Source organism: Stegastes partitus, unplaced genomic scaffold (assembly GCF_000690725.1).
Source record: "Stegastes partitus isolate 25-593 unplaced genomic scaffold, Stegastes_partitus-1.0.2 Scaffold20, whole genome shotgun sequence".
NCBI classification, from domain to species: Eukaryota; Metazoa; Chordata; class Actinopteri; family Pomacentridae; genus Stegastes; species Stegastes partitus.
Window position 1 is genome coordinate 1,404,700 of NW_007577751.1, and position 22,050 is coordinate 1,426,749.

The 22,050-nt window shown below is 40.2% G+C and overlaps 1 protein-coding gene across 1 annotated transcript; it reads right to left on the reverse strand.

Annotated features, from left to right (window-relative positions):
• Nucleotides 1-626: 626 nt before the first annotated feature.
• spats2 (spermatogenesis associated serine rich 2) lies at nt 627-21,489 on the reverse strand. Its single transcript, XM_008293705.1, has 13 exons — nt 21,405-21,489; nt 18,861-19,133; nt 17,764-17,843; nt 16,302-16,410; nt 15,770-15,819; nt 15,259-15,481; nt 13,785-13,964; nt 13,330-13,465; nt 10,021-10,079; nt 8,234-8,343; nt 7,896-7,998; nt 5,583-5,728; nt 627-5,485 (listed from the first exon to the last, which is right to left on the reverse strand). The coding sequence occupies exons 2-13, from the start codon at nt 18,883-18,885 to the stop codon at nt 5,225-5,227; spliced, it is 1,482 nt and encodes a 493-aa protein (XP_008291927.1). The 5' UTR covers nt 18,886-19,133; nt 21,405-21,489; the 3' UTR covers nt 627-5,224.
• Nucleotides 21,490-22,050: the final 561 nt, after the last annotated feature.

The following is a 22,050-nucleotide window of genomic DNA, read 5'->3' on the forward strand; positions in this document are numbered from 1 at the left end:
CGGTTGTAATAACCAAATCACAGCCCCTCACATTTATCTTGAGACCCTTTGGAGGAGCCTGAGCCCTGGGTTGACAACCCTGGTCTACTTTAGAACATAGTTAAAACCAGCTGCGACAGTAACATGCTGCTCATCTAATATTTATGTAGTTTTACTTATAGTCTTGTATTCACAACCCTCAACTTTTAACAGATTTTTTTTATGTTGGGTTTCTTATCCAATCTCCCTCTAAATCACATTTTAGTGATTTGAAATGTAACAGTGCCCTCTGCTGGATGTTTCTGGTCCTGTGAACACATGTAATATCTTCACATGTGGTATTTATTGTCTTACAAAGAACTGTCATTGGTTTTAAACCTTTCAGCCACTAATTAGCATAATTACAGTTTAAAAGGACTAGTGACTGGCAGCATACAGAGAGTTAAAGAAACACAATACGCCGATGAGTGACTTCAACCCCTGAAGCTGTACAACTTGATATCCCAGGATCGTTTTCTTTGTCACATATGAAGCCATAAAATCTCATTGTTTTTTTCAGCTCTTGCTCTACTCACATGCAGCATGATGAACAGCAAGCCTTCAATTCTGTGTGATTTTAACAACAAACAAAAAACAAACATACAAAGTCGGTATTGCAAACGGTTTATTTGTTGTAAATGAAAAGTGTGCCATTCAGTGAGAGGGAGAAAGAGAGGGCTGGGCAGTCAGGGACGGTCGATGTCTTTGGTCCATACTCTGGTGGAGGGGGTGTCGATGAATCGGTGGGAGACAAGAAAAGGCACTTGAGTTTACAGTTGTCTCAGAAAAGTTTTGAAGGACACAAGGTCTACTGGAAAAAAATGAATGAACTAGGTGTTTTAACCTCCATTATGCCTACTATGAATATCACATACAAAATGCCCCATGTGAGCACAAAATTATATAGCTACATATATGTATATACAGTAAGGAATCGGCAATAAAGTGGGATAGAAAGAAGAAGAAAAAGTGAACTGTTGGATTTATCCCCTTTGGAATTCTTTACAGGCCAAGGAAAGGGGGAAAAAAAAAAAGGGGGGGGGGGCAGCAGTTTTAAACAGGACGAGATTATTTCTTTGGCGATAAACTAATATCCCTACAATTTGGAATGTAAAACTAAAGAAGACGTGGCTAAAGAGAGACGGACAGCATTGCCGATGAGAAAATCACTGTCTGAATTCAGCACGTCGAACAGAAGCGATGTGTTGGAATAAAGGCTGAACAGTTTGTCACCTGTCCTACCGCTTTATCAGTTCATAACTGCAGCTCACCGTCCGTACGCAGAGGACAACTGTTGGAGGAAAGTTGTAGAACTTGGTACAACTTCAGTCTATAAAGCTCTTTGTAATAGTGGAGCCTACCTGCCACCTCTGCAAACACATACGAGGAAACACTGTAAAATACACCAAGTTGCTGCCTTGTCAAGCTGTGCTTAGTTTGAGCGAGTCTGACTGCAACAAAAGCCACCTACCAGCACCTCAGATGTTCACTAATCGACACATCAAATCTTTATGTCATGTATAAAGTGTAAAAATGACAATTCACCCTTATATGGGGTGCTATGTACGGCACTACTAACTATCAGAGGCGTTTGGCCAGGCAAACAGAGGAGATTTCAAGTTCCTGCTTGTGGTTGACCTCCTTCAAACAGCAAACTAATGTTTTCACACTTTGGTTATTGTACACAGTATACACAGGAGGTATTATGTGATGATTAATGAGCTCTAGAGGTGCTGGTAGAAGGATTTTGTTACATTTGGACAGAAAACAGCAGTTCCTTAGCACCGGTGAGGACGGTGCAACAGAAAAGCTCAGGGAAGCAGCTGTGAGTAGTTCTTTTTTTTTTTTTTTTTTAAAACAAACGAGTGGCTCATTGCTGCCTCCTGATGCCAGAAGGCTGAAAACACTCACTGTGCTACTGGTGCAACACAACCACAGCTGTGACCAGTGTTTCTTTTTTTCTTCCCATCGGTCAAGGGGTGACAATGAGCCAGTTCCACAATCAAAAACACACTTTGACAAACCACGCAGAGGTGAGTTTTACGAGAGGTGATCAAAAAGTTCTGGGACTGTTTGTGGTGCATGAAGCATGTCGTGGTCACACGTGTGCAACCTGAACGAGCAGCAACTGTCAGGAGACCAAATGAAACTGCATCATCAAAAGCGGGGACCCATGTTTCATGTTTTTGTGACCACTGGTGGAAACTAGAGCAGAGAAGAGAACATCAAATTCTAAGTCAGTCAGCAGAATGATGCAGCTTTCATGTTGAGGATCATCACTGGAGATGAGAGGCTGGTCTGCAGCCAACACCAAGAGAAGAAGCAGAAGGTTTCACAGTGGAAAAGGGTTAGGGGTTTCCAAAACCAGAGAAGATTCAAGACCAAGAGCATGGTCATGGTTTTCTTCAACATTCACATGGTTGCGCATGAAGAATTATTCCACCAGAGTCACACTCTCAAGGCAGAGTTCTACTGTAACATCCTGAGGTGACTGAGAGAGCAATGATCTGCAGTGTCTCCAGTAATTACACACAGGTTTATTGGCTTCAACAACACAATTGTTGCTTCCCAATTGCCCTACTCACTAGTTTTGTCGCCCTGCGACGTCTTCATCTTCTCCAAACTGAAATTTAAGTAGAAGGGTCACAGATCGTTATATTCTCAGCACCCAGCACAGATGATGCCGACATGTTTACAGAAGGAACTTCCAGGGAGAGTTGTAAGTGTTGGATCGCTGCACACTGTAGCCTCAATGTTGACGACAGCCAAATTTAAGTGTGCTACAGTTCAATTTCTATAGGCGCAGTCTTGGAATTTTTTGATCACCCCTCCTGTACTTTATCAGAAGTGTTTTCACACTATTCCTTTAGCCCCAACTGTGCTAAAAGCTGTCACCTCAGAGCATTTCTGTGGAACCATCCTGGACCATTGTCTACATGTTGGAGGAAAGAGCCCTAAATGGGGCCACCTGTTTCTACTGGCTGCTAAGCTTTATACTAACATTGAACAAGAAAGCCAAGCAGCATTCTTTGCACTCTTTTCTCCGCAATATTCCCTAATCTTTTAGCGCAAATAATAAAAAAAAAAATCTCCCTATGATGAGAAAACTCGTGAAGAATCAAAAACTGGGGAAAGAAAACATTTAAATTCTTTTTTTTTTTCCTTTTTTTTTTTTTCAAAAACTCTGCTCAAAGGAAGACAACACATTATGAAGAAGATGCAGCAATAATGTAACAACCAGTTTTCCACCACAGCCTTGCAGCTCCGCATATGTACATAACTACAAGAAGATAAAGAGCTGAGGAGCCACCAGGGGTCCCAGTCCCTTAATAAGAGCCCACAGCGAGAAAACGGCCCAAAGCAGGCCATGTCAAAGGATCAGCAATGAGGTATTCATCAGCTTTTTGTTCACAAACTGACACTAGGATGAATTTGAACCCCAACAACAGCCTTGCAGCAACTGCTTGGCAGCCACAGGAAAACCAGATCGGTGAAATCAATACAACCCTCCAATGCATTCATCAATTTGATCAGTTTTACTTCCACAGATGGATAAAGTGGGGATATAAAAAGGGAAAGAAAAGATCTTGCACCTTATTTTCTCACATATTTATAAATCGCACGTCTGCTCTACAAGTACCATCTATTTAGAAAGCCGTCATGATGCAGACATCCATGTTTCTAGAAAGGCAAATGTGAAGTCTGTGACTAAAGGCAAGCACGACATTAAGATGCCATTTGTGTGCATATAACAAAACACAAAGAAGAAACTGCACGTGTGGAAGAAAATCCAGCTGAGTAAATGTTCAGAACTACGAAACATGTGCACAACAAAGGAGTTTCTTTGTTGAGCTTTTTAACATTATTCTACAAAAGGTAATGAGCCCTCTCTTAGTTATAAAATAACGGACAGCAAGCCGAGAACATCAGCACACATGACAACCCCGTCGGCCAGTGGGAGGGTGATACATCACTGCCTTAGGCAATAATAAAAAGGAATAGTTTGACATTTCGGAAAAAGCGCTTATTCACTTTCTTGCAGAGTTAGATGAGAACATGGACGCCACTCCCATGTGTTTGGTAAATATGAAGATATAGGCAGCAGCTGACTAGCTTAGCATCAAGGCTGGAAACGAGTAACAACGAAGCTTGTTTCCCTTCACACCCAACCCTCCATAAAATTACAACTTGTAGATTTTATACTTTGGTTTTTGCACAAAAACAAACAAATAAAACAGAATGTGTTAATTAGTGAGATTTACAGAAGCAATTTGTGACATTAGGAGAGGAAACAAAACAGTTTTTCCCCATTTCAAGTCTTTGTGCTAAGCTAAGCTAACCAGCTGCTGGATCTAGCTTCATATTTACAGGCATGAGTTTGGTGTTATGTACCCATTTAACTCTCAACAAAAAGAAGGAATGAGAGTATTTACAAATGCTAAACTACTCCTTTAAGAGAGCAACATCTGTGTCTACAGAGTTGCTCTTAAACATATCTAAGTCCTAGCGTTAACAAGTTCCCTACTCTTTGTAGCAGCCATACGAAAAGCTCTGGATTACAGTTTGATATGTCTCATTTTTACCTTGCAAAGACTAACGACAGTCTGTAGTGTTGATTGCATGTCTACTTCTCTGATGACAGAAATCCCTGTTAATGCTAGAACTACTTTTGCACTTTCACAGCACTTTCCACGGTGAAGGCATTGAAATGGTTCTGGGAGACAAGGAGAAAAAAAAAAAAAAAAAGATCTGACGATCAAATCAGAGAGCTGACAAACCCACAGCAAAAATAGAAAAGTACTAAGAGTTCATCTTCAATAGTGCACAAATTGTTGCAAGTAATCATGTCAGTCTCTGGCAGACTGTTTAACTGCAAAAACTAATAACAGAGACTGACAACAGCATAGCAATGGGATCTCTCAAAGGGGGCCTAAAGATAGAAGCTGTTACCTTAACCAGGAGGGGGAAATGGAAAGGAAGAGCGATTACAGAACAGTGAGAGCTTTTCAAGTTTGAAGGATGAATGGATTAATGTAGAGAGGCGGCGCCACAGCTCGACTGACGGAAATATGTAAACTTGTATTCTATTCTTCATTGAAAGGAGTTAGTGGAGGGGGAGAGCGTGTTGGGTTGGGGGAGGGTACGGAGAGAGGAGGGGAGTGCAAGGGTTAGTAGGTGGGTTTGATTGAGCAGGTGATTTCCAATGTCAAGGGCAGTGTGTTCGCGGAAGCCTTTGGGGCAGCCCGTTGTGAGAAGGTCGGTCTTGGTTGTGGGAGGACGTGGAGGAGTGGGAGGGACCTCTCGAGCTGTTGGAGTGCTGCGACGTAGGACCAGAAGAGCCGCCGTCGCCCTGATAGCGGTGATTAGCCCGGCCAACGTTCCGGTCATGGTAGGAACCGCCGTTATACCGCTGCCCCCCCGAGTGATACCCTTGTCCCTGGAAGGTGCGCCTGTTTCCTTGGAAAATCTGAGAGAACAATTCAAAGTCAGTCAGTGAAGTAGATGGACATCTTTGAGCTACAGGGCTGCTTCACGACCTGAATATCTGACAAACGAGTGCTGACCTGTTTGGTTGGCGGAGGGCGGGTTTCAGTGGAGGGGCTTTGCATCTGGGTGGGGGGAGGGGTCTCCAGCAGGCTGGGGCTGGCGACAGAAGATGACGTGGAGCTGCAGCGGGATCGATTTGAGTAGCCTGTACGTGGATGGTAAACTGTGAGAGAAACCACAAGGTGAGTCACTAACCGCACAACCCCTAATGAAGCAGGAGATTAAATAGTTTTGTAAAATCAAAGTTCCCCCGACAGCAAGTCTTGCCATTATGGTAACTCCTCAGGGCAGATATTTTTGGACAACAAGATCAAGTCTCTATCAGACTGAATGGGGAGAGAGCCATCATTGCAATTTTAATAGTCACTGGGGCATATAATCTGTACAATCACCAGTCAAAACTGATTAAAAATGTGGGTAACTTTGCCCCAAAATAAGGTTTAAATAGCATTGTTTTTCCACTGCAGGGTATCTTTTACTATGCACACCCACATTCAAGAAATTGTGCTCGTATAGATGCAGCAACTCAATTGGCTGGATGTTTTCCAGCTTTTTGAGGCAAGGACAGAACAAGTGTCATACTACAACCACTACCTTTGGGGTTACAAAATTTTTTCATAGCTTTTACTTGTGATTTTTTTAAGAGTGTCTACCTTGTAACACCTCCGGAAAAACCCAGAACAGCCTCCTTTACCTATCTGTATTTGGTACTTTAGGAAGCTCTGTCTCTTCGGTACCTTTAACATCTGTGGTTGTCATATAAAACAGTGGTCTTAGACCAGGGGTCGGCAAACCGCTGCTCCAGAGCCGCATGTGGCTCTTTCATGCCTTTGCTGCTCCTTGTGGCTTTGGAAAAAAAATAATCAGCATTTAATTTAAATTTATTTTGTTATAGTTCGTTCATTCTTAAAATGTAATTCTATATTTGAAGACTATGGTGATCTTGTAACATTAAAATAAATCATGTTTAATTTTTTGTCGCTCAAAATATGCATCACAACCGCTGGTGTGCGACACCCGCCAGCATGTGCAGTGTTGCCAACTTGCTGACTTTCTCGCTAAATCTGGCGACTTTTCAAATCCTCTGGTGACTTTTTTTTTTGTCAAAAGCGACTAGCGACAAATCCAGCCACTCTTTCTGGTGTTATTGGAGACTTTTCTGGTGTTTTGGAGACTCTGATGTGAAAACACGTATCGGTCTGCAATTACTGTCCCTCAGCGAGCAGTGGTGCTGCTGTGAGCTCCTCCCCGTCCCAAAGTGCTCACAGGCGATCAGCAGGACAACCACACGTCGTTTTTACTTTGCTGCAGGTGGATAATTTAAGTTTTATTTCAGATATACAAGGAGGATTCAAATAGACACTGCGTATTTTATTTGAAAGTAACCTTCAACCCAGAATCTTTTTTCCAGAGTTCAAAATGTTTTTGTTGCAGAAATAAAATGTTTTCTCTGTAGCAGTTCATTGATTTCATAAATGCAACACCCGGTAGTTTTTTTTATACATAGCATAAAGGTAAAAAAACAAAACAAAAAAATGATATATGCAGTGTTACCTTCATTTTAGATGTCAAAAGGGTTTTGTGCCTCCAGGTGTTTTGTTTTCTGTGGGAAATGGGTCCCAATGGCTCTTTGAGTGTTTAAGGTTGCCAACCCCTGTGTTAGATAATGCTTTCCTATGACGTATGTAGAGCTCCACCCACCAAGGACAGGCTGAGTCAATCATTTGATTAAACAAAACTTCTGACATCTGAAACAGTTGGCGAGCAAACATTACCACTGGAGCCAAACTCATAATGTCTCAAATTCTGTTTGCAAATCGACCTTTCTCTGGTGTCTGTTCGTCTGTGATCTCCCCAGAGCTTGTTTATTGTTCTGCTATATTTTCAAACCATGAGAGCAGCAGAGAAGTTAAAGTAGTACTCTGATTTAGCCCTGCACTCCTATAACAATCAGGTAAAGTTGTTTTCATTCCACACATCTGGCATTGGCTGAGTCAGCTGCAGATTACTGTCCACAGGTTAAAGTTGAATGCAAGTGTTTCATATTTTAATGAGTAAAATGTGCAGAGACTCACTGGGTGATGTGCACACTCAATACATTTCCTCTCTAGGTCATTTAACATGGCTCACATTTCTTGCACATCGTGATTATTAGTTCATAAATCACTTCCAGTCTGCTGTATTTGTTTCAGACGTGACATTATAAACATCTGAGAAACCAGATGTTACACTTTGGTTGAAAAAAGTGTTTAGTTTCAGTCGGCAGAGAGGGAGGGGAAAGGGTTCATAGTCTTTGCACAAATAGATTGAAGATAAACAGGAAGCAGTACCTGATCCAAAGCCCAAGATGCTCGTCTTCAGTGGGTCCAGATCAAAAGTAAATCTCACAGCTTTACCAAGGTCCTCATCGTATTTACGTTCACTCACAAAGTGCTGCAACAAGAAGAGAGGCAACTAATCATAACCAGCCTGTTTTCAGTAAATTAATAATTTTTTATTTTTTTTTTGGCTTAATGTCACCTTGAAACAGACAACACAATTTTGCTTTCAATTATGCATTACCAATTACCACCTATTTCTCTTTTCATCAGTTTAGTCATAAACTATAGTGAGATACAGACAGACGTTGTTGAAGTGGAGCAGCGGTGCTTGTGTCTTGTGCAGATACCTTGATGTCTGCACGCAGTTCAGTCAGCTGCTCCTCCGACATGGAGGCCGACCGATCCGTCAGCCGCTTGAGCTCCTCCGCTCTCTTCTGCCGGGAGTCCAAAATCACCACTGAAACACAGCAGCAAAAAATATGAACTTTAACAGATGTGAACCAGGTTTATGTGAACACCATTTAAGATTTCATTCTGACCATCTATCCATCATCTATACACCGCTTAATCCTAACTAGGGTCATGGGGGGGCTGGAGTCTATCACAGCTGACTTAGGGCGAAGACAGGAGACACCATGGACAGGTCGCCAGTCTATCACACTTGGAGACAGACAACCAAGCACACTCACATTCACACCTACGGATAATTTAGAATCACCAATTAACCTCAACATGTTTTTGGACTGTGGGAGGAAGCCGGAGAACCCGGAGAGAACCCACGCTGCACAGGGAGGACATGGAGACTCCACGCAGAAAGATCCCGGGTGTCTTCACCGGGATGCGAACCAGCGATCTTCTTGCTGCGAGGCAACAGTGATAACCACCAGGCCACCTTGCAGCCCACATTCTGACCAGTGATGTCCAATTAATTATGAAGTGATTTACTACGTAGTTAAATATCTTCATGTGTTATGTCTTCCACAAGTCTGAAGCCAAACAATAAGTAATTGCTTTAGGATTGGGACAAGACAAACTATAAATTTCATTGTGTTGATTTTTGGGATTTATGACTCTTAAGTGGACAAAATAAATAATGTGTGCATGTCACCGTGAGAGAAATGTTACGCAAGTAGAGTGGAATGATATGGGGGGGAAGAAATTGCAATTATTTTGACATGAGATTATAGTGGGAATTGTATTTTGTATGGTACATTGTTTTTCTTTTTTTTTTCATTTCTTTTTTTAACCAAAACAACAACAAAAAAAAGTCATTTTGCTGCTGTCCATGTCAACCAAGCAGGCACCAATAATGTGATTTGTAGGCCGGTTGAACAGCGCTTTGTATTTATTGTATGTTGTGACACATTTCACCTTTAGTAAAAGATTGAAGCTGTGACTTGGCCATAATGCAATTTCAATCATTATTTTCAAAAAGCTGCAGCCCCAGGAATGCTGGTTGTTAGTTCTACTAGTACTTACAGTCTCATAGCCAGGATGAATGACAATCACCATATTTTGGTTTGTACAAACAATGATTTGCATGAGACAAATCCACATTTATATCGGCTGTATCGCTCACTTCAGGAGAACAAATGGGCGTAACATGAGTTTACACAAATGCAACACAGAAAGGAGATTAGTGGAAGGTAAATTTTGAGGAGACGGGTCTTTTGTATTGATGAAGAAGTACTAGAGTTTCTTTGCTTTCCTCTCAATTCACCACACACCTTGCACAAAGACAGCATTGAGTCTCCCTTGACACCTGACACTATTCACTTTTTCCAGGCCTGGAACACACAACACTGTACACTGAGGGGACAGAATAAGAGAGAATGGCCTACTTGTACAAATATGCAGTCCTGCTCTGTCATGTTACACACTAACAACACACACACACACCACACACAGAGGAATGCTCTAGGTTTATCAGGACCCCAAGGGCACCACTGCAGTTTTGAGGAAACTGGGACTTGCTGTTCCACAACAATCTCTTTTACTACCTGTGGAAGTGATTTAGGTCAGATTTTTCAGGCCCTTGAGTCAGGTGATCATATTATGGGAAGAATACCAGCAGCTCCCAGGTGGTATGTGACAAGCAGAGTTCGGTCTAAAAGCTGAAAAATACAGTACTTACTTGCTTCAGCTTTCACTTTGTCCATCTCTGCCAGTAGAGTCACTTCTCTGTCCATTAAACTAGAAAAAAGAGAGGAGAGGGTTAGTTCTGCTTTTTTCACTCTAAAATAAGAAAAACGATATTGTAACATTAATCAAAAGAGGATGTTGCACAAAAAAAGTTAGTGGGAGACAATGCAAAGGGTCAAAGGAAAATCATGAAAATAATGACAACTGGATAAAAAAAAATAAATAAATAAATCACTTCATCCAATCAGTTTTGGTAAATGAGCTTTCATTAACTCAAGAACATGTTTGTTTATAAAATGTTCAGAAGTAACCAGCAAATGCACAGATTTCCATCAAATAACACAGACTCATTGCTTGTACTGTAAGCGGGCCGACCGTGCTCCCTGTTATGTGTAGTCAACTGCCCCAAAGGTCCACCCTGAGCCAAGAAAAACCCTTGTAGCCTTCTGCAACAATGGTAGCCTTAGCGACAGATGAGCAGTAAGAGCATCATGGGATTTGTAGGTGTTGAACACTAACAAACCAATCTGTCTATTATCTTTGTTGAACTAAGAAAGCAATAAAATGTCTATAAGCCAGTGGGGAGCTCAGAGTGGAGTTAAATGGATATCCTGATCATCAAGTTTCAGCATTTTACTAACTACAGAGAGAGAGAATATAAATGTAAAGAAAACATTTTCTTAGTGTTAAGTGTTTCTCTTAAACCTTGTATTTTTCTGACAAGTTGTAGTTTTGGAGCGGATACAGATGCTCCTTTTCAAAGGCCCAGTTAGAATTAACTCCTGATAATCTACAACCAAATAGCCAGTGAGCAACTTATTAAGCGCAAGCAAACCAAATCAGCAAATTCTCATCTTAACAATCAATAATGTCACCTCATCCTGCTCAATTTTTAATACCTAAACTGGCTCATCTGATATATCCTATTGCTATCTGTAAGCTACTCAGTGAACAAGCTAAAGTGGACAAACCTTTTTTCACTGCACTGGTTTGAAAGCAACAGTCCAAACATACTGCAGTGTGACAAGTAAAGACTATTTCCACTGTTGATTAATCTGTCAACTTTCTTGATCGATTCCTTGTTTGGTCTATAAAATGCTGATCAGTTTCCTAAAGCCCAAAAAGACATCCTCAAATGTGCTTTTTTCTTCACAACCCATAGATATTCAGCATACTCTCACAGAGGAGGAAACAAAGCAGAACATTTTAAGAGGCTGAATTCAGAGAATTATGACTTGAATAAGTCACACAAATCGAGTACACAAATCTATCTCTGTGTATTATTGTTTTTAGTCAATTTTAGGCTTTTTAAAGAAGTCAGTTTTGTAAAATGAATTACATCTTTCAGAAATTAAAGGATACAATTATTTCTACAAGTATATATTTACTAATTCAATATTAAAGACAAACTACTACAATACACGTACTACGGTACGCATAAATGTTCAACGCCTTGCCATTTGAAAGTGCGCTAAATCTTTTTACAGTGCATCTTGTTTCCAGGTAGTCTATAATATTCGTCTTGTTACACCAGAAACTCTGTAAAAACTACAGGAGGTTCAACATATTCAAGAGTCTGTTTCCTATTATGCAAAGCTGTGTCATTAAAAAGGACAAAGGTGAGAAAAATGCCCTCTGTGCTCAATGACCCTATAAAAATGCAGCAACACCTGCACTGCCCTAGTCCAGCCCTTTTCAGTACCATTGTCCCAGAACTTTGGAACCAGAGAACCCGAAATAGAAACGTAAGTCCCTTTTGAAAATTCCTGTTTGTTTTACAACAGCATCGGAAGAACAGGAAGGGTTCTTTAAAGTTTAAAACTAGTTTTCATCCACAAGGACACAACACAGTCCATGTTCTCTTTGTATTTACTGTGGTGTGACTGATGTTTAAGCTGAATGTAATAAATTAGTGAAAAGGAGACATATGCAGACGTGACTGTCAATTAAAGATTTTTATTTCTGCTTTTAAACTAAAACTAGGCTTCTGCTGAGATAAATGTCTTTGTGAACCTTAGACGAAAAATGTAACCTTCCAGATGTGGCCCTCAAGCAGGCTCATCGGTTGATGCAAAATCAGACTTTTTGTCGCACATTTCAGCACAGTGTTGCTACCACAATTGTCTCACAGAGCAAGAGAAATGAAATTCCTCTTCAAGGCACCTAATATGTTCATTCAAGCAGCTCAACAGACTCAGCTGAGAGTTTCAGTCGTTACCTTAAATGAACATGTCATCACATGGTTCACATCCTGAAATATTGTTGAACTGTGACAACTGCATCTGTTGTAGCAATTCTCTGTTTACTTGTAGATATAAAAATGATGCTAAATATATTTATATGCCATTTACATATAAATGATGTAAAATAAAAGCAAAACTCCGTCTCTACCTTTGTCTCATTGTTGTGTTTTGATCTAAAATTTAACATTTGCTTACATGCAGCACTGAGCAGCATAATCCAGCTTTCGAGTGTAACAGCCATGAAACCGTTTCTGTCCTTCTTTTGCCGATGTTCTCAACCACTGATTTGTTTGTGCTCCCATCTCGTTTTCATTTTGACTCTCACACCTTTAAAAATTAGCTGGTTCACCTGAACCTTAAGATCTGAGAATCGCCTTGGGAACTGTTCCGAGTCCCGATCCTCGTTTTACACGTCAGTCGAAAACATTTAAATGCTTTGTTGTTTTTAAATGTTGTAAAGCACTTTGCGTTGTTGTTGTTGTACATGAAAAGCGCTATATAAATAAAATTTGATTGATTGATTGATTGATTGATTGATTTGCGGGTCATTTTGAGTTCCAGCTCAAAATTTTGAACCCGTGAAATGTTTTTGTAGCCGCTGTGGTGACAAATCAGAGTGAGCCCTGTAAACTCACACTGAAACTCTTTCTACACTTCAAACTATTGTATGGGAACTAAGTTTAGTATTAAAGGGTAGAGATTTTCTGATTAAAGGCAGATTTAGCTCATACATTCCTCAAAAGGTTTTTGGTGCCTTGAGAAAATTCTTGCAGTAGCAACAACCTAAAGGGTGTTTTTTTAACCTCACCTTTAAACATGTTCAAGTCCGTCATGTCAAGATTCAGCTATGGCTGTGACTACAGGCACATTGTACAATGAACTGACATTTTTTAAAGAGATAAGTAAGGCTTTACTCTCAAGAAATGAGGATCCTACACACTGCTCTTGCTCAGCATCACAATTTAAAGATAATGCATGATAAATTATGAATTGTGATGCTAAACCAAGAGAAGTGTCCAGGGTCTTTCCTTCTTTAGACTGAAAGTAAATTTGCATACCAGCTCTGGAGCTCAGCAAACGTCAGCTTCATCCTCTTGATTGATGAGTCCATCTCTTCCTTGACCACCATCCTGTAGCGAGTCAGCGAGGCGGTGCATCTCTGCAGGTCCTTCACAGAGCGGTCAATGTTTGAAGCTGAAGTGGAGACATTAAAGGTGACTTAAGCAAGTGTTTCTCTATAACGTCTAATATCTGATCAAAAAACTTAATCCGTAAAGAAGCGCTATGACACATTTTGTGAGGTCAACACCTTTTGTGTTCTTGCTGTAAAGTACATACATGACAAGATCACTAGAAGGATGGGAGGTTGAAGCTTATAGGGAATCCAGATGTTTTGGATTGTTGGGTGTTTCTGTTTCTGCCTTTGTGAAGCGCTATGAGATGACTTGTTGTTGTAAATATGCGCTATACAAATAAAATTGAATTGAATTGAATTGAATTGAAAGTGTCTTACCTATCTTCTTTACTCCTGGTGATCCATGCTCATCATTGGTGGCTGCTAACAAGGAAGTGGGGGGATGTGAGTTCGAGCCTGGTCTGTGTCGGGACTTGTTGCCTCTTGGACCCTGGTGATTCCTCCTTCCCTGCTGGGGAGCAGGACTTGGAGCGCTACATTGACTTTCTGCTTCTGCACCTGTGAGAAGAAAAAAATGACTCTTTTACAAAAATAACTAATTTCTAAACTAACTATCCCTACAAAAAACTGCCTTAAGTATCAATGAGCAAATTGGGTCAGAAGTGAACTATTTGAGGAGAACTCCTTCCTTTCTCTAAATCCAAAAGATTTATAGATTTTATAGATTTAAGATTTACTGCTTTTGTAAAAGTTTCTATTTTGGCATTTACTTCATAGGCCTGGGCAGCTGTGGCTCAAGTGGAGAGAAATATCCACAAATCGCAGGGCTGGTGGTTTGATTTTTGTACTTTCCACATGTTTAAATATCTTTGAATTGAAAGTTGCTCTCAATGGCAGGTGAGCACTCTGCTGCCATTTGGTGTGTGAATGTGAAACAGTGTAAAGCACTTTAAGTACTACTAAGGTAGAAAAGTGCTCTATAAGTGCAGGCCATTCATCATTTTATCAGAGCAGATCACTTTTCAACTGAATTCTGCTGTTCTTCCAAATCACTGAAGAACTTGTTTTGATGTAATAATTTGTGAAAATAAACCTAGCAATTACTGAAAGATTACACAACAATATTATGCTTCTATTTTATTATAAACCTGAAACGTTTGATAGAGTATATACTTTTACTGTAATTGCACAACAGCGTTGTCACTTGTTTTATCTTCATGAATACCACCTGATGCTGCACGCTCTGTCCCCTTTTGTGAGCAAGTTCAATTTACAAAAATGTTGCACAAGACTAAACAAACAGGGTTTTCACACTGTACTGTCTCCTGTAAGGTGAGCGTCCTATTGTTGAAGTCAAAATAAATATTTGTCCAGGAACAGATTTACTTTAAAGGGTAAATAAGTGGCGAGCTTCAGGAACGGATGTTTACATATCCATTCTCTCTGCACTGAAGCCGGTAATTCTCTCCCTCGCATGTCAACCTAAAGCAAGACTGCTGGGCTTTAACATATAAATGAACACCCGTTACATCTTAGCCAAACTAGTTTACACAATGCTAATTAAGCCCATCAGTGATAGGTAAATATCTCTGTGTTTCACAGTATAGCAGAGATTTAAATCGGGTGTCTATAGTGACATTCCTATGGTGGCGCAATAGGAGCAATGCTTCCATCAACCAGTGATGACAGGAACTGAACACGAGAGCATCAAAAGTGGTTGTGTATTTACCCTAACTGCCAGAGGAGGGACACAGAAATTCTCCACTGCAGGTTTAAACTTAAAAATTCAACACTTCCTCAAACCCTCTTGCTTCCTCCATTGGCTTAATCATCACATTTTTGCTGCATTTACCGGTGGTTTCGGATGTAGCAGGTTCAGAGTCCAGCTCAGCTGCATCCAGGGAGGCAGAGTCCAACTGTTCACTCAGCGAATCAAGTGATTCTCCATCCATTACTGATCCGTTGGCATGAAAGCCGTTCATCTCATCCTTGCTCTCCTCGGGCGATGTGGCCTCAGGTGGAGAGGGCTCAGCCGAGGCCTCTGGCTGAGGCTTGGGCTTCTTTTTCTTCTTGGGCTGGACATGGAGATATCAGTGTCAAACTCCTTTGTTCAAATCCTCTTTGTTCATTATCTCTATCCTAATCAGTGCTGTGACATGAACCAATTCAATGCATACTGGGACAGGCAAGTTTTGACTTATACTTAAGGTCATATTAGATTTTAGCAACATACAACACTGCATTTAACCACAGTTTATAATTAATGGAGGGTACTTTAATCATAAACAAGTTCAACAATTAGTTTTAAATAAGAACTTAACTGAACAAAAAGACATTTAAGAAGCAGGGTTTCTGGTTCTCACCTTCTTTTTTCCGGTGACATTCCACTCCTTCAGGATCTCAACCGCACTGCCTAAGGTGTAAACCACACAATGATGATGAATGTACTCTGTGACACGTGAAGGATTTAAAACCTTGTAATAACGTCTCAATATCTGAATGCCCTGGGGTGTTGTTTAGATACCGCTGAATAAGGAACAAAGCAGTCTGACGTACAGGGACAACCCTCATGTTCTATAATTATACCCGCGAAACTAAAAGCATGCAAATGACGCTCGACTTTTGAATGCGAAGTATGGCATGCATGATGAAAACGCTGTTCTCAAGGTGAAGGACAAAGAAATGAGCGTTGCATGCCACAACAAGTTAAATGCAGTAAACTAACAGGGTAGCGTTGGAAATATAAGTGGAATTCTAGTGGAGGAAAGACATTAAGAAGCATTGCAAAATGCCAGAACTTCTCTTCAGAAGGTGTAAATGCAACACTGTGATGGGAAGATTCTGTAATCACAGCAAAGTTCAGAGCTTTGAGTTCAAACACCAACATCCTCATACCGTCTAAGAAAGCCTGCACAGCCTTATCAACGCAGTTCTCAAAATGCTGTAGCACCAGCACAATCTCATTGTTGCTTTTGTTGGGGACCACTGCCCTGACAGCGCTGATCTGTGAAGGAGAAGAAGCAAAAATAACACACAAGGTGATTCAATATTTACTGTAAATTTACGCCGATGGTGGATAAACATTAAAGTAACAGTCAGCTGGAGCACAAGGAGTACACATTTATTCTTATTGTTGCACTACTAAGTGAAATCACACAAAAGTTTTTAAAGGCTTTTTTGCAGCAAAAGACACAAACATAAAGTAGCACATTTGATGCAAATAACATTTTTAACAATACAGTGCAACATTTGTACCTTTTAGTTATTTTCAAGAAGCACTCAACTTTCATAAATGTTTCTAAGGTACAAAATATTTTCTCGCAAGCCATGTTTCATGCAAATTTGAAGTGACATTTTGAAACATAAAAGAAAAAAAAATGAAAAGAGAATGAACTGGCTGCGTAGTGTCGTCAGAAGGTAACAGCACTGGCACCGTTCCACATGGCCGTGATAAACAGTAGCAGAAGCCGGAATCAAAGTCAGCTCTTTGCCAACAACTAAAAACCTCAAAGATAAAGAAGAAACAAACAAAACTTTTGCTACATATGAGGAGGAAAAAATGAAGTAACCCCTCCAAAAATTGCTTTCAATCGTGAAAGCTGTGATTATTCTTTCATGTCAACAGCTGATCAGTCATGTGACTTAAAAGTCTGCCACATTAGATGCTTTTTTTTCTGAAAAAGTGTTTTCATCTATATTTTTCACCCTGTATCTCTTTTTTTTTTTTAAAGTCAAAAAATATCTCAAGCTGAAACTTTTTGCAAAATTGGGGTCGGTTTATTAGCAGTAATGGCTCACAAATATTTCATCCTTTAAAGGAACCCCAGAAAAAAACCTGAAGTCAACACCAAAAAGCCAAATAACCTGCTGTAAAAACATTACCACACTGCAGAACAACGCTATGCTGCCCTATTTTCTCAAGTTCTTCCATTATAGATAAACAGCTTTAAAGAGGCTCGCTGTCATGAGATTATATAACGATAAATCTCAAGTAAAGTCATCTTTCAAGGGTTTAAAGATGCCTAATTTTTTGAGCTGTTGACTCTCTCCATAACTGTCAGACATTGATAAATCAAGGCTCGCTCTACACATTTTTCCTTCAGCAAAACTCCAACTGTTGCTCATGCTCTGACAACTTGCCCTCTCATGTTGACCGTTGCCAGAAAGCATCTCTCCAGAAAACTGCTGTGCAGAGCTCATAGTTAATGACACTGAATGCCAAATGGCTTAGTAGTGTCCAACTTTGGGAAGCAGGTTAGAAGCCAATCACAAATTTTGTGATTTGATGTTTCAAATTCAGCCCTGTACTGCAAAATGACAGCGGCAGTCATGTGCATTGTAAAAAAAAACATCTTACCTTCTCCTTCATCCTCTCGGCTGTTCCTCCCTGGGACATGACCATTTTTGAGCGAGTATCAAACACCACCCCAGATGTATCTGGAAAAATAAAGTGAAAACTAAACTCCACCCTTGTCTGTTCATGCCTCAGAGCATATTTGCAAACCAAGGCAGAATCTCATTTGCAAAACAAAACAACAAATCACACATCTTCACAAAGTGTCCCTCTGTTGTTGCCGTCGTCTATGAATCCCAATCAAACTACAACAGCAGATCTGTGCCTGTGAATGTGACACATGAATGACAAGTTCATCTTCATTAGCAAATTAAAGGAAATTATCTGCCCTATTTGATCATTCAAAAATGGATTTGTTTCCTGGATACAAACACACAACATGAAAAGGTAGATGCCAGCAGAATGAGAGTACGGTGAAGGTGGAAGGACGTGTTACTGAGGTATTTAAGCACAACCACTTCAGCTGCCAGCACGAACAGCAAGCACTTAAAACCTCATCACATGTGCCTAAAGCTGTGTAGAATCTGCATCTGATTTAAATGACTAACAGCCGATGAAGGCCTCCAAAAAGACGTTCTTGCAAGAGGAACTACCTCAGGGTTTCTCTTATCAGGGGCAGAACAAAAGTGGCCCATTGAGGAAACAGCTGAGTCAAGGTGTTTAAAAAAAATCTTTTTCTACAAATGTCAGAGGACATTTATCTTTACAATGACAAACAAAAGCCTACAGCTGAGCATGACGAGTCAGAGTAAAGTCCAAAGTCAACCTATGGCCAATTAAAGACCAGGAAGAAAAAAAACTGCTGAGTCCTTGTAAAGGTTGTTTTTCTCATGTATGAAAGTAGGTTAATGTCACCGTAAATATCCACGGCTCAAATTCACTGTTACACCATGCTTGGAATATTAGGACAGCTCCATTAGATTCCAGCTAAACACAACTATGAACACATTTTTTGTTAAATAATATACAACTATGTCCTACCTATAACTTCAACCTTCTTCACTTACAGCCTCTGTGTTTGTCCACTAAACAGATGTACTACAAAGTATAGATGTATAAATAGCAAATGTATTTTAAAGGTTTAATAAACAAATACATACCCCTTTGGCTGTTTTTCTTTGCCATGATGTCGCACAGAAGTATCCACTCTGCTGTATACTGCAATATTACCCTTTGAATATATTTAGGCTGGTGTTCAAATAAAGGCTCCAAGTCTGGTAGCTTTCAGTTTGAGTTTTTCTTGCTGGAGAAAATGCCAACAAGGCTCACAACTGGCAAGAGTGCTGGAAGAACGAGGTTCAGATCCAGGACTTCACCATTTAGGCAAATCTGGGTTTTCCCCCTTTTTCCCCTCTCACCAAGTTGATCCAAATCTGTGGGGGGAAAAGTAAAAAACGAAACTCAGCTGTGTTGCAAGAACTAGTGATTAAATACTGTTTTAGGCTTGTAAGTAAAGGGAAGAGAAAAAAAGACATTAAAAAGGTAACTGTAGTCATGTGTACAAAGTGAAATGCACAAACACTAAACCTCCACTTTTGTAAGAGCTGAAAAAAAAATGCATATGAAATGAAATCCATTTCCTCTGGCAATAAAATATGAATGAAAAACAGATTTCAATAAATTATTGTCTGTCTGGTGGAGCATTCTCGAAAAAAAAATCTGTACTTAATATTGTCCTTGGCAGAAACACTGCATTTAGTTTGGAGGAAAAAGTTAGCAGGGCTACAGAGTAACACATCTTTGAAGGGTATTTCCTCTTTTTCAGTCCTCTGCAGGAGTGGTGGGTGATAATGACACAAAGGCAACACAGAATATTGACCACGTCTTTGCGGTCTGGGCCTTTTCAACGGGCCGTTGACGACTGCAAACACTTGAAAAACTGATTGTATGCTTTTTGCATGACCAAAACGATCCTCAAATATTTAGGGTTTTTCTGCAGCCGAACTTAAAACTGATGACACACATGGTTATTTGATTGCGTCAGCATTGCGTCTGAAATAAAAACTTTTGGCCGTTTGACACTGCTTTGCTGCAATGTGCTTTTAATTTTACACCATTCACCGTGCGATGCTGTAAATTAAACAGCAAACTGGATACAGTGGAAGTCTGACATCACAGTATTTGAACACAAAAAATATTAAACTTCATAGCAACATTTTTTGCTGAATTATATTCAGAATTACAGCAAAATCTGAAAATCTCTAAAACATTAGAGAAAGTTACACTCTCGTCCTGTTTGGTTGAATCATATCTATTTTAGTCTTAGAAATGCTTCAAGCAGACCTTCAGCTATCTGGACTCGACTTTACTGGCCAGCTGTTTCCCCCATTTAACTTTTCGTTTCTGATCCCACTTTTCTGGAAAGAGAAACTTAAAAGGCTGTACAAACCCACACCCTCTTGATTAGGACTTGGCACACCACAGTCATGGTTCCGCCACACCTCTACAGACGTCAAAGGAGCATTAGCACAATCAACAAGTGACACTGCAGCTTCCACTCATGCAAACACTAGGATGCATAATGTTTATCAAGAGGGATGGTGCTTGAATCTTCAAGAGAGCCAGGTGCACTTGTGCTCAAAAATTCTCAAGTGGTGACCAAAAAGTTGGTCCAAATTGAATGACTTTACAACTTCAACAAAGGTGACACATGCACGAGAAAACACTCAATGGCTTTAGTCACAACCACAACCTACATACTGTCAAACAAGTCTCCAGGTTCAGTGGAGGATAAGTTTAAGGGTAATTGGACAATACTTCTCAGCACCGCTATGGAATAATTTTGTCTTCTGTCAGAGAGGCCAATTTTCACAGTCAATCAATCATGTCAGTCAGACTAGAAACCGGCGTATCCCTAATTAAAAGAGGAACTCTTAAGTGTAACTAGCTAATCAGACTGAAATCCCTGTCTTGTCTTACTGCAGCTTAGCTAGCATCTTGCGTTATATTCTATTCAGCAATTTGGCCTGCTGTAGAAGCCAAAGTAGCTTCTACATTTTACTCGAAGACAGCTGTCCAAAGTCAGAAAATAACCGGATCTTTTGTGAAAGGAGCTCCACCACCATCAAATGGCCAACTTGGCGTTAATGTCAGCTAAATAAGGCAGTCTGCTGAGCGGTGTGTGAATTTAGCTGATTATGAAATAAAACGGCATTAAACGTTAGCGTCTCTCACATTTACACATTTTGCAAACTTGTACCTAAACCTTACTTGCACTACTTGCACAATAGAGTCTCAGGTTCAGACCTTCATCAGAGAGCAGCTCGGTTCACGTATTTGGCTGAAGTCCGGAGGTTACGTTACCGTTAGCGTGCTAACATTACCTAACGTGATATGATTAGCTTTGCGAGGCTAAACCTTCCTGAGCGCAGTGATTTATCAATGCCGTTGAAATCTCAAAGCAACGCCAGCAGTGACCAAACGCAGCACAAAGTGTAGATGCCTTCGTCCTGGACGGACCTTTGAATGCAGCTCTAGCTAACGTTAGCGCGCAGCTAGCGCACTGCTGGTATCAGTGCTGTGCGGCTAGCATCCCTTAGCTGCTCAACTTTGGCGTTCAATAGCGAAGCTGCAATTAAAGCGTTTGTGTTATATTCCGATAAGACGTCTGCTGTGTTGGTAGAAGAAAGCAAATAAATACGTACTTGATGTTGGCAGCAAACTGCTCTGTAGATTCTGGAAGCGGGTTACCGCAGCTCCTACCGCCAGCCGTCTTTAATGCCAAGTAGTCTGCTGTGGGCAATATTTTCCTCGACCGGACTCCCGTAGGGTTGCCAGGTTGGATTCAACGAACCCCCTTTTTAATACATTAAAAAAAAAGCTCAAGTTTTCCGGCGCCGCAAAAACACCGAACAATTGAATTTAGTGCAGCCTCAGTGGACTCTCTTCTTATTCTATTATAGTGACAATTGGTCAAATGAGACACTTTCTTTATACAGTTTTCATTTTTCCCCCTAATGTTTGATTTTTGGTGAATTATTGGGTCATTTGAACATTTATTAAAATTAAACCATATGAGAAGCTTAGAGGAAAATAAAAAAAAATACTATTACTAAACGCTGGCTATGTTATAAATTATGTCAATTTTTTTTTTAAAGTTAATCAGTAACTAAAATTGACCAATAAATGTAGGGGAGTAAAAAGTGAAAAATTTCTCTCTGGTGGAGTGGAGGTGTAATTTAGTATAAAATTGAAATCCTCAAGTAAAGTACATGTAGCTCAAAACTGCACTTTAGTACTTGAGTAAATGTATTTTGCTACTCTCCCCATTTTAAGGCTTATTGCTTTTAT